Below are 18,647 nucleotides of genomic sequence, written 5' to 3'. Positions count from 1 at the left end.
GTGTAACCCTAACCCTAACCCTAACCCTAACCCCCCCCCCCCCCCCCATCTTTACTGCACACACTGATTTATATTGAATGCATAACGCATGTACGACTTGCAGGACAGTTTCATGTCAAAAGAACCACTCAGAGCAGGTGTTTCTGTTGAAAGGCACTCAGTTGTTTGGCTTTGGTAGATCTAGATGTTCTGTAACCACACAGCTGGAGATCCAAAGTGGCTTTCATGTTCTAGGTCAGTTGTTCATAGAGAAATGACTTCTCCTTCATAGGGCTTTCTGATCACAGCTGCAGGTTTCCCCACCTGCAGGCCAAAAACAAAGCAAAAAGAAGTGAACATTGTGTACAGTACATCATCAGAACCCGTTTGCTTTAAACTGAACATAAATCTGAATGTCAGTCGTCTGACAGGTGCTTTGCAGCTAAACAGCCTTTCTATAGTCTCTACTTTTCATTTCTGAGACTCACATTATGAACGAAAATTGATGAAGAAGCAGCATTAAATATATGAAATCCCTAAATTAAATCCCATTACAGTTGGGCTGTGTTAAAATCACTCTCTCATTGATTCATTCAGTATTCTCTTAAAGGAATTGTTCAACAAACTTGCTTTCTAGCTGAGAGTTAGATGAGAACATTGATACCACTCTTGTATTAGTAGTGTCTGTATGCTAAATATGAAGCCAATGCTAGCAACCAGTTAGCTTAGCTTAGTATTACAGTGCAAACAACTAGCATGTCTTTGTCTCAAGGTTTAAAAAAAACAACCCACGGCTACCAACAGCTCTAAAGCACAGCAATTATTGACTATTTAATTCATACAGAAACCATTGTGTAAATTGTGGTTTACGGGGGGCGATAGTAATAATGATAATAAAAGTAAAAGTAATAATAATACAGCTCAAAGAAGCTGTGAACAACAATTACCACCTTCTAAGTGGATGTCAATATGATAGCAAACAGTTAGCGAGTAGACATGTAGCAACAGTATTAATTTCATCATCTTTATGGCTACATAGTAAATGTGAATCCAACATTTACTCTCCCTTTAGCTCTGTTTAATCTCCATTAACTAGCTGCTGTTCCATGCTCTACTATGTTCACCAACTAGTGAACCAAAATGCAGTAAAGCTGTGGAAACAGTGAGCTGAAAGACAGTCTAAAGCTTTGCAGAGCTGTGGGAAAGTGCATACTCATAAGAATTCTATAAGGGTTTTCACTACAAGCAACCCCTGACATTGCACACCATCGGATCCACACTTAACATAAAATATTGATTATAGCCACTTAAATAAATAGTCTATGTCAAAGCTGCAACACTGCATTGTGGTCATTTTTCAACACTTATATTTACTGTATGGTATGGATTTTACATATTGTTTCCATTGTATAATCATTTTAACACTTAACACATTTAAATAAAACATATGACAGTTAATTTATTGTACCAAATAGCAAACAGGGAGTGATTTCTGACAGGTTTGGACCACTTGCTTTAAGGAGACCAGTGTTAAGGATTAACATGTTACTGAGTGAGGTGTTCTCTTCTATACATGAAACTTTTAGAGCATGACTGACCTGCTCCCTCTGTCTGATGCGTTTATAAACGAATTCAGAGAAGGGTTTTCTGTGGATGAATTTTCCATGCCCTGGTGTCGCCTTCAGCCGCCCATCCTCATAGACCACTTTGCCCCTGGAGATGGTGACCACAGGGACGCCGTGGCACTCCATGCCCTCGAAGATGTTGTAGTCCACAGCCTGGTGGTGCGTCTTGGCTGATATCTTCCTATCAAGGACACACAGATGCAACTAGAGGTTTGCAAATGGCTATAACAAGGTACTTTAGAACTCAATTTCTTGATTACATTCAGCCCTTGTGATAGCTGAAGTATCACAGCATGCTTTCAGAATACAAAGCTGAAACATGAACCTATTGCGAGACCTTAATGCATTCCATTCTCATCTGAAATTGATTGAATCAGGCCAAGATGTACTCATACGCAGCATCGAGTTGCCGCAGCTCACTTACTGTGCAGCAACAAGAAATATAATGTATTATTTACATTTTTTGCTCATGTGATGCTCTTCTCGCTAAAAAGCTTACTAAGCACAGAACCTGAGCTTCTTTCAGTCAATAAAAAGGCACCTCAACATTTTCAGTGCTGCTTATTACATTATTGTGGCAGCTATCCAAATGCTGCTGCATGAGCACTGCCATATTATATTGCAGCACAGCCAAAATACTGATATAACTAAACTGTCTGTGCAGGCCGAATGCGGGATGCAGAATGTGAATGAGTGTTAGTGAAAAGACACAAGACTTTTAAGTATTCACCCAAAGAAATGTTGTGTATGTGTACAGCATGGCAGCAATGGTGTTTATTTGCAGAAACCCATTTCAATAATTGAAATGATTTATCTAAAGCTCACACGGGAATTGTTTCCATGGCAGGAATACTTTCACTCTGAATTTATGCCCTAGGATTCAACGTGATGCACATGATGAAATCCATCATAAAAGCAGAGTATTCTGTATGCACCAAACAGTAGCTGTAGTAGTCCAGAACGCAAGGTAGTGATGGATTCAGAATGAAGGCTGACTTGCACTTTTTATCAGTTGGAAAAACAAATAATTTAATTGTCTTTCCAGTGGTGGAGTGCAACTTTCACTTGCTTATTGCAAGTAATGCAAGCTTTTATTTATTTGAGTATTTTTATGCTACTTTATACCTCTACTGCACTATGTATCAGAAGGAAATACTGCGCTTTTCCCCCATGCTATGGCTCTAGGTATGGCACTTTCGGTTGACCCACACCACATCTCTACAACTATTGAACAGATTTTCATGTTTGGTAAAATATTCATGGTTTCACAATTAATAAATCCTAGTGACGTTGGTGAACCACTGACTTTTCCTCTACCACCAACATAAGGTTCACATTTGTGACCTTAACAAGTATTGGCTGTATTGCCATGAAATTTGGTCCAGACCTTAATGTCTCCCTCAGGAGGAATTACAATACATTTTTATCTGGTGGTATCTTTAGGTCAAAATGTAACTTTAGTCGTTTTGGTGTAGCAGCACATACGAGCAAAACTAACGATACTCCCATCAGTCGTTCTTTGTTTAGTGCTAATTAGCACATAGCATGCTTGATTAATGTTTGTAGTTTATAGTTTTTTCTACTGGATCCCCAGTAGCTCCTGCCTTATGAGAATCTTCCCACAGTCCACACATAATAAATGTCAGAGTAAAACATTACAAAGAAACATAAAAAGATAACAAAAAGAAGTTGTACCATTCAAAAAAAAAGAAACAAAGCAGCTGATACAAGTGTGACATGAGCAAATCAATACCGACACACAACCATCAACAAGAGTCAATAAATTCAATGCAAAGGATGCACCAAAAACAAAAAGGCACAGACATAAAATTCATAAAAACTAAAACAAAATCAGACAGGAAGAGGTGTATTTTTTTAAGCCTTACAGATCCAGGAACAGGGCTGCCTAGAACTAGAATCTCTAGTGGCCAATTAAAGTTGATCATTACTTTATTTTTATGTTTTTTCCCAATCACCTACAAATGACTTGTACATCTACTTTTACTGCGTGCCATTGGAGACTCATTAGTTGTACTTCTACATCTTGTTTTAACTGGCCAGGTGGAACAGTGTATTCAGATGACTCATTGTGTGCTATCATGTGACATACCAAAACAAATAAACACATTGATCCCAAAAAAAGGTTGCCTGAAGTACATCTGCATGTGTTTCTTATTTGTACACATTCTCTGATACTGCTGGGTAACTTGTTCCATGCTGAAAAAGCCCTTAACACAACTATATGATTTAAAATGCTAGCATGTAAGGCAGGGGTGTCAAACATATGCCCCATGGACCAGAACCGGTCCACCAAGGGATCCAATATGGCCCACTGGATGAATTTAATAATGTGAAAAGAAAACTGAGACATAATATTGTTGAAATTGCTCATTTTCAAGACATCTCAGTCATCTCTTTTATAAATAGATGGTTTATTATAGCAAAGTTATAATATGTATTTTATATATTATTTATAGGTTATTATGCAATGGTTTTACTGGTTTGGTACACTTGAGATCAAATTGGGCTGTATGTGGCCCTTGAACTAAAATGAATTAGACACCACTGCTGTAAGGTCTGAATGCAAATGACCTCCCTTCCTGCCTTCTGTTTCCTGCCTTCTGTTTCCTGCCTTGGTCTTACTATATAAAATGCTTCCATTTCATTAGCTCTGGGTCAGTCCACCATCTCAGACACGCTCTATTTCAGTCCACTCACCAATAACCCAGGATATCAATAAACACCACCATCAGAGCAAACTTTCAACATTGACTTGAATGATTTTCTCCAACAACATGCTGATGTAAGCGTCACCACTAGACTAATAGTCTTGTTTTGTCACTACTTTTAGTTACTTTGTACATTAAGATTTTTCCAAAAAATAAATTTGATCTGCTTATGAAATATGCTTTATTTGTGATTAGAATAATAGATATATCATAAAGTTATTCAAAATCTGCCAACAGTAAAATGCAGCTCACACATTGTTGCATTAGTAATAATAATTAAATAATGTAATAAATTGTAAATGGACTTCACTTATATAGTGCCTTTCTAGTCTTCCGACCACTCAAAGCACTTTTACACCACAAGCAGCCCATTTATACAAACATTGATACACTGATAGCAGGCTGCCATGCAAGGCGCCAACCTGCTCATCAGGAGGAGTTTTGGCACAGACTTCACAAGCAATCTGGGGTTCAGAATCTTTCCCAAGGACACTTGGACACTTGGACACTTGGACTGGAGGAGCCGGGAATTGAACTGCCAATCTTCCGATTAGCTCTACCTCCTAAGCCACAGCCACCCTGATATATATAGTAGTAATATACCACTCACATGGGCTTTTTCCTTGCATAAGATGATGTGTAGTTTACAATTGATAATACTTCTATTTGTTTCTAAGATAGGTTTTTACCTTTAGTGGAGAATTGATAGTAACAGACAGGAAACAGGAAGAGAGAGACAGAGGTATGACATGCAACAAGGGTCCCAAGCTGCAGTTGAATTAGAGACACGAGACGGTCATGAGACATGTGCTGCAACCATTCACCTGCCATTCCCTTTGATAAACATCTGTACTTTCACTTTTATAATACTTTCAATGCAGAACTTTTTCAAGTGTTCTATGATTGTTGTATTGCTACTTTTACTTAAATAAAAAGTCTGTGCACTTCTTTCATCGCTGCATAGAACCCTTATCTTAATGCAATTACAAGCACATTCTCATTAAGGGGTTGAAAGACTTTCCGGAAATTGTAGATAATCTCACATCATTCCGACACTTCATATTAAATGATCAAATGCCATGCATGGTACAGATTGACGATGTCTAACAAGTGAATCCTATCTGAATGAAAACACTCAATCAGCAGGGAACAGGGAAATAAATCTGACTCAGCCTCTTCCATGAAATGGATTAAATGCCCCCCCCCCACACACACACACACACACACACAAACACATTCATACATACAGATTTCCTGTAGATATTTAAAGCCATACATCATGCCTACTGTGCATTGACGAAAAACAAGATATTTCCTCATTCTTCAAGTAGCCCAATTATGAGACACAAGGCAATTGACTTAGCTTCCTAGGCCTTTGTGGTTATGCAACTGTTTGTAGCTCCTGGTCCCGGATGTTATGAAGCGACACTTGTGCCGATGGCAATTAATTACGCCGTTTTACAGATGAATTCACGGTTGTAACAATCGAACACTAGGCGCTCTCGTGCTTGAAAGGCATCATAACATCTGCAGACATACACACACGGTAAAGACAGAGCACACGCCAACACCAAACAAATAGGTGAAGTATACTGATCAAACTACTGCAAACTACCCCACAGTAACAACTGTGAAGGTCTCTGGCCGCACCCGAGCCTTTCAACTGTTACCAGTGAATTCATTTACAGCAAATTACACCAGGGTGTAATGTGTTCTTCTCTAATTCACATCAGCGGTTAGTGACTTCCCTGAGGGGCTCAGCCCAGATTCTCCAGCAATCAGAGCAATGCAGTGCCATTCTGGGTTACATAAGCTGAATGTGCTACAGTACGCATGCTACTAGAATGCAAACTGTCCTTTTTGCCTGGATGTGTGCATGTGCTCCACAGAACAGCATACTGTCCTCTACTCCACATCCGTGATTTTATTAGAATAATAAGAAAATAATCACATAATCAGCTCTTATACATAGCTGATGATATTCTGAGCTGGTTACTGAAAATAGCTTAAATACTGTGTGTTCTGTACTATGAAAATTGGTTTAACTCCCACGTGAAATAGTCATTCTTAAGATCCTCACTATGAACCCATCAGCAGTGTCCCACTGATGCAGTGTGCATCAAGCTTATGTAAGTGTGGTAAAATCCTTCCTAAAAAAATAACCACACATGGAATATAATTAATCATTCCTACACTCTATTTTTTTTGACTGACTGTGATTCATATGTAAATAGCGTTGCTTTAATTCGCAGCTATAGATAAGTGATGACATACCTCTGACTTCTGGATAGAGCATAGACGTAAGCAGCTTACGTGGCACCAGATGAAAGATAGTTCATTTCTCTTTTCGTTGCCTCTACCTATAGACTATGCTGCTGAACTTTAATAACCTTATCTTATTTAACCTCATGCTTGACAGCCTGGAGACATGCTTTCAAGTCTAGCCTGTGTTTCAGCAGCACCATCTGCAGTTGAAGCCGCTGATAGCAGTGGTAGAAATGTCTGACTTAAGACTCAAGAGATAAGAGAGTGTTTTAAAAAATAAGAGTTAGTGTGCATAACTGTACACACACACACACACACACACACACTATCTGAGTGCTTTCTTTGTACTGCTGTATTTCAAAAGCTTTCTCCCCCACTGCTGAATGGCCGAAGTCGAGTCCTCACCTTGTTAACTTGGGGTCCCATATGACCACATCAGCATCCGAGTTCTTGGCGATACGGCCCTTCTGCGGGTAGAAGTTGAAGATTTTTGCTGCGTTGCTGCTGGTGACAGCTACAAATCGATTCTCGTCCATTTTGCCGCTGTGCTGAGGGGGGAGGAAACGCACAAAGCAACCGGTCTGAGTAAGGGGCCACAGCGGATGACAACACTATACAGAATTAGCAGACAAAAAGGTCAGTGCTTAACTGTGCAGCAAGCAACTCATTTCTGCCAAAGTATCATATAATGTGTGATTCGTAAGCACTGTTGCACGTCGTAAATCTTTCCAGTGGCCTCGGGGCGGCCGCGCTCAAACACCTCTTCACAACAACGGCGAGAAAATGCAACGGCTGCACTCTGCAGCAATCTGCAGAGGTTATTGCCTTTTCTGTTTGTGTTGGAGAGAATGACGGATGACAAATATTCGGTTTCAGCTAAAATGAATACCAGAAAAGTGGAATAATTAGTAAAAAAGTTTAAGCTTGACATCATGATATAATTTCAAATATGCATAAGGAGTCAAAAATGTAGCCTTTTGTACATGCAGGCACAGATTCCCCATGTAATGAGAAATCCTCAACAAAAGGTGCCTGATCATTTAAACTGATCTTGTGTCTAAATGATGGATACCCCCCCCCCCCAAAAAAAAATTGCTCCTGATACAAGATGAGTAATCAACCTCGACTATGAATCACAGTAAGAAATATCAAGCCTGCGTAAGATACATGAAAATATGGATTTGTTTATGTAACAAGAAGAAATCAGCGAGTAGTTACGTTGACGTTTGCCATATTTGATGTATCTATTTATTCAGCTCGTTGCTTACTGGGATAATGACAGGAAGCTGTTAACAGCAGCGACTGCACTTCACACTCTTTCAGATTTACTCTCATTGTCGAACGAGTGTAATCATGGGAACGCCACGTACCACTCCCTTCTCCCAGATGACAGACATCCTGTCCTCCACGCCATTCACTCCGTTCGGGATCTTGGTGAAGTCGTCTTTTCCGAGGGCCTTCTGGCACACAGAGAAGGTGCAGTTGTCCGTTCCCGTCACACTTAGATCATCACTAGCAGCACATTTGATGAATAAATACACGAATGAATGACAGAACAGATGGTGGAATTAATGAATAAATATACAAAACAAATTAGAGTCAATTCTTGTGGCTAAATTAACCCATTAGAGTAGATTCAAGCTTGCATTACACTTATTATTACCCTCACACAAAAAACGTCTTCAGTAAGATGAAAACTCAATTGAATTGTAACTTAAAGGGCAAGTTGTAGATGTAGCTTGACATACTTGGCCAGCAGGTCCATCAGGTACCCGGGGGTGCTGGGGTCAGGTCTGAGGGGGGGCCCCATGACAAAGGCAGCAGCGTGGGCCCACTCTTTGTTCCAGTAGTGAGTCCCATCGGTGCCCAGTCCAGCTGCAATGGGTTCCCCGAACACCACTCGCCCTGGTGAGAGATGGAAACACACTTCAGCTGAATTAAAATGATCATGAATTTCTCTTCATACTGTCTCAGAGGCTCCTGCTCCAGGACACTGAATAATTTAGCTTTGGAAAAGAAAATAATTTAATATCAGGATACATAACAGGACATATTCAAAAGCACATATTGGGAATTCTTAGCAAACAGCAGGTGGCAGCAAGTCCACACTCACCATCTCTTCGTGCGTTGGACACCACCTTGGCAGCAGATTTACTCATGACATGGACCACATACAGCGGGCAGTTGACAGCATGGGCGATGGTGATGGCTCGCTGGGTGGCCTCGGCCTCCACTTCCTCCGGCCGGCACAGTTCATGGCCCTCGGGCCCCGTGATGCCCAAGGACAGCATCTTCTTAGCCCCCTGTCGAGTCCCAATAGGATTGAGGAGAACAGAGAGGGATAAAGTTTAAAGGAGATGGAAAGACAGCAGTACACTGTCTGTCCAAGCACAGACAGCTCTGTAAAGAGGCAGTTTACAGTGATTGTGGTTCAAATATACCAACTAAACTCTCATACAAAATTCAAGCTCCCTATTTTTGAGACACACACTTCCCAGTAACAGCAGATATCATGAGATTTCCAACCACAAGAGCCACACACTGTTTCACTTTTTTTTTTAACATTTGCTACTCCCTAGTGGTGATTTGTTGTCATGACATTTTAAAATAAGATGGATTGGAAAATAGAAAAAACATAAGAAACTGTGCAGGGCTTTTTCATGGCAGACATTTTCACTGTCACACTGTAGAAGGAAAAGCAAGATGGCATCATTGGTGTCCCAGTCAGTGAGTAAGAAACGGGATGAAGCCATAACTCATTTTAGAATCAAGTTACTAATTACATCTGGGGCACTTTTCTATCACAGGATCTTGAAAGCGGACACACAGAGTTAAACATTGACCCATAATGGTTTCTGTGGTGTGTTTACACAAAGTCATTATTTACCTGCCCTGTCCTAACCAAACCTTCACTGATAAAAGGAGGGATTCTCTCTCTCTCTCTGTGTGTGAGCGTGTGTGTGAGTGCGCGTGCGTGTGTGTGTGTGGTCCTCCTCATGTTACGGGGACATAAATCTGTTAACACTGTCATGTTGTGGAGGCTCATCTCCCTAATGGGGACAAAAAGCAAGTCTGCTAAATGATTAATAATTCATTTTAGGATGAAGACTTGGTTTAAAGTTTAGGTTAGTTTAGGGTTATATTAAGAGTAGGGTTAGGCATGTGGTGGTAATGGTTACGCTTGGATGAATCTCAAGGAATTTAATGTAGGTCAATGCAATGTCTAGTGAAGTGATGGAAAATAAAGAGTGTATATGTGTGCGCGTGTGTGTGTGTGTGTGTGTGTGTGTGTGTGTGTGTGTGTGTGTGTGTGTTGATTTGAATGGATTTTCTTCAGATTTGAGCATTGTGGCTTAATGTCACATTCCATGCTGAATGACTACCAGTGTGTATTAGTTAGTAATAATGTTTACCAAATAATTATCCATATTGCTTGATCTTTATTTTAAAAAACAAATAGCAACAACCAATGATGCATACATTATTACCGAAAAACATAATAACATAACATGCAGGACACTTCCTCCTAACTGCCCAACTGTTCATTTATTCACACAACAAGTAAGTTAACACTAAATAATGACTCATACCAACCTCTGCAATCAGGTCTCCATTCTCAGCATGCACCTGCGCTATAGCTCCGATCTCCTTGCACTGGGAGAAGGCAGCATACAGCTCAGAGTCATCCAGCATGAACACATCTTTATAGGCCATAAACATTTTGAAGGAATTGACTCCTCGCTCTTTTGACAGAGTCTCCATCTCTTTCTTGACCTGAGAAGTGGGAATAAATTGTAGAAATAAATGCAGAGAGCTCTGAATAACCTTTTTTCAGATGTGAAATGTGTGCCCTCAACACAATACAAGACACTTGTATTTGGTGCAATTTCAGGAATAGTTGTGTATCAGTTAATGATCTGCTTGTTCACCTTGTCACTCCACCATGTGACAGCGACGTGTAGTGAGTAGTCGCAGCAAACTTTGGGATCAGCTGTGTTACGCCAACAGGCATAGGCTTCCAGGAGAGACTTGCCTTTTTGGGGGATGACAAAGTCCAGGATCATTGTGGTTCCTCCTGCTAGAGCAGCCTGGTCAAACACAGAGGAGAGTTGAAGATTAACTGATTTGCTTTTTGTGGGATATTTAATGTCTGCAAGAGTTTAGGAAGGAATTCCTTCATCACTGAGTTTTGTTCATTGCGTCAGCAGTATGTTGGTCAATCATGAGATGATATAAGGAAACATTGCTGTGGTGTCCAACCATGTGATCATGTCAAAGGTCAGATGTTAGAGAAGGGTCAACGGGATGTGAGAAAACTTTACATATGAGAGACATTAAAACTGTTCTTTTCATGTCTGTGAACAAACTGCAGTAAACTGTCACCTTTATCAGCACACTATGTTAGACAGATTACTCAACACTCTAGTGTCAGTCAGATAAAAACAGATAGAAACAATTGTTTTACAAACATATATCATTGTGCAACACTGACCTCTGATCAGATCAGTCAGTGAGAGAGTATTGGTGGAGGAAGTTTATACAATTGATTGTGGTGGAGACAATGATGGAAAAAAGCTCATTCATTCAGGGAGGACAGTAGAAGCCTCTTTTCATTCATAACTGAACTGTAATGCAGACACTAGATCTGAGAGAATTTACCCCAGATAGCTTTCTGGGGCTTCCACTGGTGGACAAAATAGCAAGAACACAACACAATCTGATCTTATGAGGCTTATAATGTTGGATATGTGACTAATGGCAATAAAAATGACAGATGTGAATGAGTTACATCATTTTACAGTGTTTAGACAGTGACTCTCTGGCCTCTTTGTTCCTCTGCTACATTGACACTTCTAGCCTATTAATGCTGACACATGCTCCTAATTGGTGTTTGATTTATTATGACTCACATGTGTAGCTGCCTGCTGCTTTACACAGGGCGGATAAAGTAACAGAAAAATGACTAATCTGAAGAAAAACAAGTATGTTTGTGTGTGGGCCCCCTGTTAAGATAAGATATATTTTTACACTCCCAGATTGTGTGTGTGTGCACCTTGTTGTTAGCTTAGCCATAAATGTCCGCAAAGTCAGACAAGATAAAACACCAACATGTGCAAATTAAAGACGTGTTAAAAGGGAATATGGTTTAATATTTTTATAATTCAGTTGAGACGAAAATCAAAAACCAAAACCAGAAATGATTCCAACTAGTATAGTACATCAGTATTTCATGTGTGTTCACAGTTGGCGAGAGGAAACTGAATGTTGCAGGGCAGTGAGAAAAATCTGCTTAATTTAGCAAGTCCTCTACAGTAGACTTGCACACAGAAAAGTAATTTCGAGAGCTAACAAAACGTGTTAATTTTGGATTTTCTCGTGTTTGTTCAAGTCCAACATGTATAGTACACATACAGTAGTTGGAAATCGAAAGACGGGTAAGCTACCACTAAATAATTCAAGTAAATGCTTGAATTAAACTACTATTCCCCCAGTTTACAGACATCTGTCAGTGTTGTCAGCTGTACCTCTAGTATGATAGATAAACTCTGGTTTCAAGCTAATTCTGATATGACACATGTGCATGGTCATGGTAATGAATATGATGAAGGTAAATATAATGCTTATGATTGTAGCTTTTTTTAAACTGTTGTTGTGAATGTTGTGGTGGATTAGTCTTCAACTAATTAGATGGTCGTTGGCTTCTATCTGCAGATACTGAACCCCAAACTCCCCCCTGTGTGTGTGTGTGTGTGTGTGTGTGTGTGTGTGTGTGTGTGTGTGTGTGTGTGTGTGTGTGTGTGTGTGTGTGTGTGCGCCTGAATGAGCATCAGAAACACTGTAAAACACTAGGATATATCAATGATGATGGCTGATTAGGCTACTTGATAAGCAGGTGGCCACTTTGCATCAGTAGGTGTTGTAAAATGCTTTGAGTGGCCATTTAGGCCTATTGTTTGCATGTTTTCATTTGTAATTAAATTAATCAATAAATAAATACTGTAAAAATTAAATCTTGGGAAACTGCTGAATGTTAAGAAGCGTCTGGCAAATGAAAAGCCAAATATAAAACTAATAAATATTGCTAACACTTTTCCTAGATTTACAAGCAGTAGATCAGCTGGAGCTATCATTGAGTAATGGTAACCTAACAGCGCCTTTGTTCTGAAGGGAAGAAGAGTGCTTGAATTTCGGTGTAACTCCATCTTTCTATGTCTAACTTAATGAATCCGGAGGTGATCTTTCATGTCAGCTTGACTCATTAGCAATGCATGTGTTCACCTTGGTTCCGATGTGGAAGTCATCCACAGCCTTGGTGCCCATGAACGCCAGCTCCATGTGTGTGTGCGTGTCAATGCCGCCCGGGATCACCAGTTTCCCTGTGGCATCAATGACCCGCACTCCCGCTGGGATCTGAAGATTCTGTCCAACTTCTTTTATTTTCCCATCTTCAATGTAGACATCCGCGATCACGGAACAGTCCTCGTTCACAACTTTACCTCCTTTTATCAGGATCCCGCTGGGCTCTGTCATCCTGCTGTGAACAGCTGAGTGACGCTTAGAGATGTGAAACAAGCAGAAAGTGCAAAGTGAACAGAAGTGATGGCAGAGCAGCAGACCCGTCTGTGAAATTTCTCATCGGTGGGTTAACTCCAAAGTTCATGTGATGTATCTGTCTACAGAGAGGAAACTGCGCATGTCTTTTAAACTATGCAATGCTGGCAATCAGTCTTGGTTAACAGGAATATAATGACTCAAAGATCCTCCCCTTTAATAATGATTTACAGCATCTTGGCAGCCAGCTGCAGTAGCCTAGCCTATATAAACTGGTTTGCAATGTGCAGCATCTGCGTTGCAGATGTGTTGTGTTTTAAACTGTTTTTTACTGCAAGATATTTTGGCTGATACAAACGTCATGGCCAAATTAAGCCGCCAGGAGGCAAAAATTAGCTATTGTCCTTAACTGACCTTCTGACCCCTCCACTCTCTCCATTGTGTTAGTACCATGTCCCCTACAAGAACCTTCATGTAAAGTGCACACAGCACACTACACAGGGCAGCTTCATTAGAAAGTAGTGGGTCATTGGGCAACTGTGTGTCAGTTAGTTTGTAGAGTAAACACATTAATACAACAAAACTGAAATGATAAAGGTTGTAACTGGAACTTTGAACACATCTCAACATGTAGGACCCCTAAAGGTCCTACATGTGCTTTAGTGGTGCATGTTCAAAATCAAAATATCACACATCAATTGAAATAATGTTCCAGGAGCAATAACAGAACTGTGGGCAAAACACAAAGCAGATAATAAGATACTCTAAACCTATAATGTGTGATAGTCCCATGTTTATAAAAATAATTGGATATTTCAGATCCTTAAAACCTTTTCTGAAATATCCCTTTAAACATTTCAACATGATATCACCTTGTTTACTTTTGTTTTGTCAAATTCTTCACAGGAATTTAGTAAAACACTTTATTAAGAAAATGATTAAATGGGTGAATAGCTCCCTCTAATAGTGGTGACAAGATTTAACAGTGGATGTTCCAAACCAGTGAGCTAGCACTAAATAAAAACCTGTGAGATGTGCAGTGTGTAGAAGGCCCCCAAAGCAGAACTTCCTAATACCATTAGTCAGTCTGAAAAATATTACACTTGGTGTAATTATTCACAAAGTGTTCCTTTAATGCTTTTTAAAACTTGTACTTTTTTCTGTTCTCTTAGAGGTCAGGAGCAAATGTCCATCCCTTCCCTGCAACCTGGAATAATCACCAGAACATCCCAAAATGTTTTTAGTAATTTGTTTTTTACATTTTAAGGCATAATTACAGATGATACACACCCCTATATATTGAAGTTACACCAACACAGTGTGTCAGTATTGTTATTTTATTGAATATTTGTCAGGCATACAGTCTAATACTGATAGAATGGAGAAAAACAATAGTAGAGGCATTATTTGTCATTAAATGTTCATATTGAGCCCTGTTCATAATGAGTCACAGTGTATTGTACACACGCTACATTCAGTAGTGTTTTTAATGTCAAATTTGACTGAAATTCTCCTTGAAAGAGCTGCTGGATCCTTCAGAATACTGCAAATGTTAGTGTCTATAGGCCTATTTCATCGCAGTAGGAAAAGCACAGGTGTTACTATTTTTACCCAAGTGTCCCAGTAAGTCATGACAGTGTGACAGTGAGCCAGCATGCACAGTACAAGGAGCCTGAAACTGAAGCAGCTATATGGAATTCAGCCACCATTTATTTTATTATTCACACCTGTGCTTTTCCTACTGTCACATTTTCAACACGTCTTCTGTGTTTGGTATTGGTGTAAATAAAAGAGGAAAGCTGTGTGACATATGAAGATATAAGCTATTGAAAGTTTGAAAAAAAAAAACCCACTGCTGGTATCAGGTGAATACTGATCTCAGGTCATGTTATTGTACTGTTAGTGCACTGCTCCCTAAGGGGAGGATAGAAGAGCAGCTACAGAATGTTTTCAACTGAGTTATTGTGCAAGATGAGCAAACTAACCCTGATATCAGCTCATTACTTGGCCTGCACTTTGGAATAACCTTTAGTAAAACAAGGCATATCATAGTCTCTTGAATTGACCTTCACTAAAAGTAATTTTTTTTTTTTTTTTACTACATGCTGTCTGAAAGGTTGTTTTATGTCATACCCTGTTAAAAATGAACCCAATAAAAGAGCCCAAAGACAATTACTTGTAGTCTGTTCACATCAAAGTTTACAGGTCACAGTATGTAAAAAGTTGTGTAAATGCTTTTGTGGCTCTAGAGGGAGCTGCACAAAGTTTGATAAGTTCCCGCAAGTGATGTCACTTGAGTCAGTGTCGGTTGGTGTTAGAGACTACAAGGTTGAGTCAAACAATGCTACAGGAGTGCGTTAAATAGGTGGAGTATTCTTTTAAAGGAGCAGTGTGTAGAATTTAGTGGCATCTAGCAGAACTGACTTGGCAGATATGGAATGTAATACTCATAAGTATGTTTTAATTAGTGTACTAAAAATAAAAATTATTGTGTTTTTTATTACCTTAGAATGAGCCCTTTATGTTACACAGGTAGCGCACCCCTTTTCATGAGTTTTGTACACTTGTAAGGGGAGAGGAGGTGTATTCATATGGTTGCAATCTGCAACCTCACCACTAGATGCCACTAAATCTTACACACTGGTCCTTTAACACTGGTCCCTTATTCTCCTCCAGCTAAGTCAGAGCACTTGCAGCAATATGGAAAGCAGAGATGTGGCCTGAGTTATTCAATCTCACTTTTCTTATGGCTGACATGTTTTGACTTTTTTTCTTCATCTCTCTGTAGGCCCTTTTCACAACACACATTTTGACATGTGATAAGCATAGGTGTAATCAATAACATTAATACTGGAACATAGGTTAATTATACATGTTTCGGTGCCAAAATTCGAACATGACTTCACTCCACAGAGGCGCTGGGAGCTGACTGGGCCAAAAAGTAATTGTGTGTTTTGGAATTGTTTATATTTTGTATTTTTTTTTAAAGAAATCCTCCAAATACAGCAGGCTTCTGATAATGCTGTGATATCCCTGGAGCATGCAACTGCCTCTCTTTCATGAAGAGTTGTTAGCCACTGGGAGAGATTAGTATTTTACTGCAGTGGATTGGTTGTCTGCACCGCATCAGTCCAGACAACTTTTCTCATCCATTAGTGTATTACGAAAACAAGACACATTGGAGAGACAAAGATGCATGCGCTGGTGAGATAAGCGCACGCACAGGGCTTAGGAACACCTAACCTTCACAGTTGCAATAAACAATAACATGTGACTTAAGAGGATTTACATAAGATGAGAGGAGTAATCAGAGGGAGAGAAAAACCAATGAGGCAGCAATGGCATCTCCTCAAAAGTCTCTGTGTTGCTGAATGAGGAAAGTTGCCATTCTGCTGGATTTAGAGGAAGGCTGTTGTTATCATTTTATTTCCTCTACCAGCACTACAAACCAACACTGATGTCAGTTTCTTTTTCCGACTGAATTGAAATTCAGCGAGCATGGCTCAGAGTGTTGACATGGTAAAACTCTGGCATTAGAAGGGCATAGCATGCACAAAAAGTGACATAAGATAATGCTTAGGCAGATTATCAGTGCTGCCTGCTTACTGTGTTTGTGCTTAACTTCACTCATCATGCTGCAGCTACAGAAAACGTGCACTAATGATACTGCAGATCTGAGAAGGGGAAAAAAGAACATTATAAATCTGTTGTTTTGTCATTTCTGCAGCTTTTTTGATTAAAAGAAATCTTTCAGGCTCAAGATTTCTGGGAAATTAAAGTGTTCCCTGTTTCTTTTCTTTTGTCTCATTAGATTTGACTTTAACATAATCTTGCCCTGTTTATTTTTTTTACTATATGTTTTCCCTTTTTCTAACTGGATTAAAGAAAGATGGTTTAACCTGCCTTTAAAAAAACAGAATATATGCCATGTCAGCTGGATGTAACATAGAGACCAGTGTTGGCGTACCTGAATGCCATCATTTTAACGTTTCTAAGAGCATCTTATGTCATTTTTATTATTCGTTCATCAAAAGTTTTTTAACTTTTTCTTTTATCTGCTGGTTTTATGGATTGTCAGTGAAGGAGAAAAATAGTCTCAGCAGCATTATTAAAGTTTGCGCCAAGATTATTGGAGCTCGACTGACAGACCTGAGCTCCCTCTGGAAAAAATGAGTGGTCCAGAAAGCCAGGCAGGTCATGTGTCATCCTGACCATATTCTCAGTCAGGAATTCTGTTTAATGCCCTCAGGACGGTGGTATCATGCCCCCCCCCAAGGAAAACAAACAGATACGCCAGTTCTTTTATTCCTTCAGCCATCAAGCTGTTAAATGCTGCTGATAGCAGCAACTAGACACAGGCCAGGCATTGTTAACCTGTCAGCCATAATGTGTGCATATTCATTTATTTATTTACTTATTGTAATCTATTGTACTTTGGTTTCTTGTCCATGTATGACTTCATGCCAATTTGTTGCCACTGAATTGATTGATTGTGTGTTGTCCTGTCTTTGTGTTAATGACTGGTAGATTGTAAACTGAATTGTCCTATTTGGGATGAATAAAGTTGTTTGAATTGAAATGAATTGAATTGAAACAGATCAGTGATGTTATCTTCATTCCAGATTACAAATTACAAGTGTAACCTTCAGATCAGCGTTCAAGTTTTTCTGCTCTCTACTCACCCAGCTCACTGTCACTTCTCAGTAGATCATCAACTTCCTGACAGACAGGAAGCAGCAGGTAGCTATAAAGTCAGCAATAGCGCCCCCAAGGATGAATGCTTCTTGAACCGTTCCTCTCCCTCGAGACACCTCAGTCAAACTCCAGACATCTGCAGACTGGAATCACCGGCTTCAACTGAGACAGTGACAAGTCTGCACCAGAAATGGAGGTTGAACAGTGGGCTTTCTGGTCCACCACACAGAGCCAAACACACTGTCATTAAAACTGTGGTGATCAAATGTTGTTCCCCTCATCAACCTTCAGGTTATTAAAACCCTCAATCTTCAAACACCTGAAGAAGACCAGTATCCATCATACAAAGGCCCAGCAGAGGATGTACTTCCTGTGCCAGCTGCTACTATTCAACACATCAATCACTGTGTTTATGTCCTATGTCATCAATAACAGCTTGGTTTTAACTCAACTCCCAAACAGCACAAACAGGATGGCTGAAAAGATCAACAGTGCAGCCCTTCACTCCCTCCTGCATGGACTTGAATGCTTGCCGGGTTAGAAAACACACCCCTTTCACTTAGACTTAGATCTTCTCTGCTGTCTGACAGGCGCCACAGAGGACTGTAGTATAAAACAAGCAGACACACTGATGAGTAATTCATTCATCCATGAAAATGTGTCACAACCCTGCAAATACAATGCATCTATCAACATTACAGATATGTGCAGTTTATAAACAATATATCCATTCTAATATGTGAGTGCATGCCACCTATACAAAGTAAGCACTTATTGTTCAAATCGTATGCCACTCTCTGTC

General features: G+C 39.8%; 1 protein-coding gene across 1 annotated transcript; it reads right to left on the bottom strand.

The window, feature by feature from the left end:
• Nucleotides 1-37: 37 nt before the first annotated feature.
• Nucleotides 38-17,850, bottom strand: dpys (dihydropyrimidinase). Its single transcript, XM_062423423.1, has 10 exons — nt 17,833-17,850; nt 12,878-13,153; nt 10,528-10,686; nt 10,193-10,372; nt 8,712-8,901; nt 8,347-8,503; nt 7,969-8,110; nt 7,004-7,146; nt 1,578-1,785; nt 38-303 (listed from the first exon to the last, which is right to left on the bottom strand). Exons 2-10 carry the CDS (start codon nt 13,127-13,129, stop codon nt 244-246), a joined length of 1,491 nt encoding a protein of 496 aa, XP_062279407.1. The 5' UTR covers nt 13,130-13,153; nt 17,833-17,850; the 3' UTR covers nt 38-243.
• Nucleotides 17,851-18,647: the final 797 nt, after the last annotated feature.

Source organism: Scomber scombrus, chromosome 7, assembly GCF_963691925.1.
Source record: "Scomber scombrus chromosome 7, fScoSco1.1, whole genome shotgun sequence".
In the NCBI taxonomy this organism is placed as follows: Eukaryota; Metazoa; Chordata; class Actinopteri; order Scombriformes; family Scombridae; genus Scomber; species Scomber scombrus.
The sequence above is the reverse complement of the archived record's forward strand: the minus strand, read 5'-3'. Positions and strand labels throughout refer to the sequence as shown.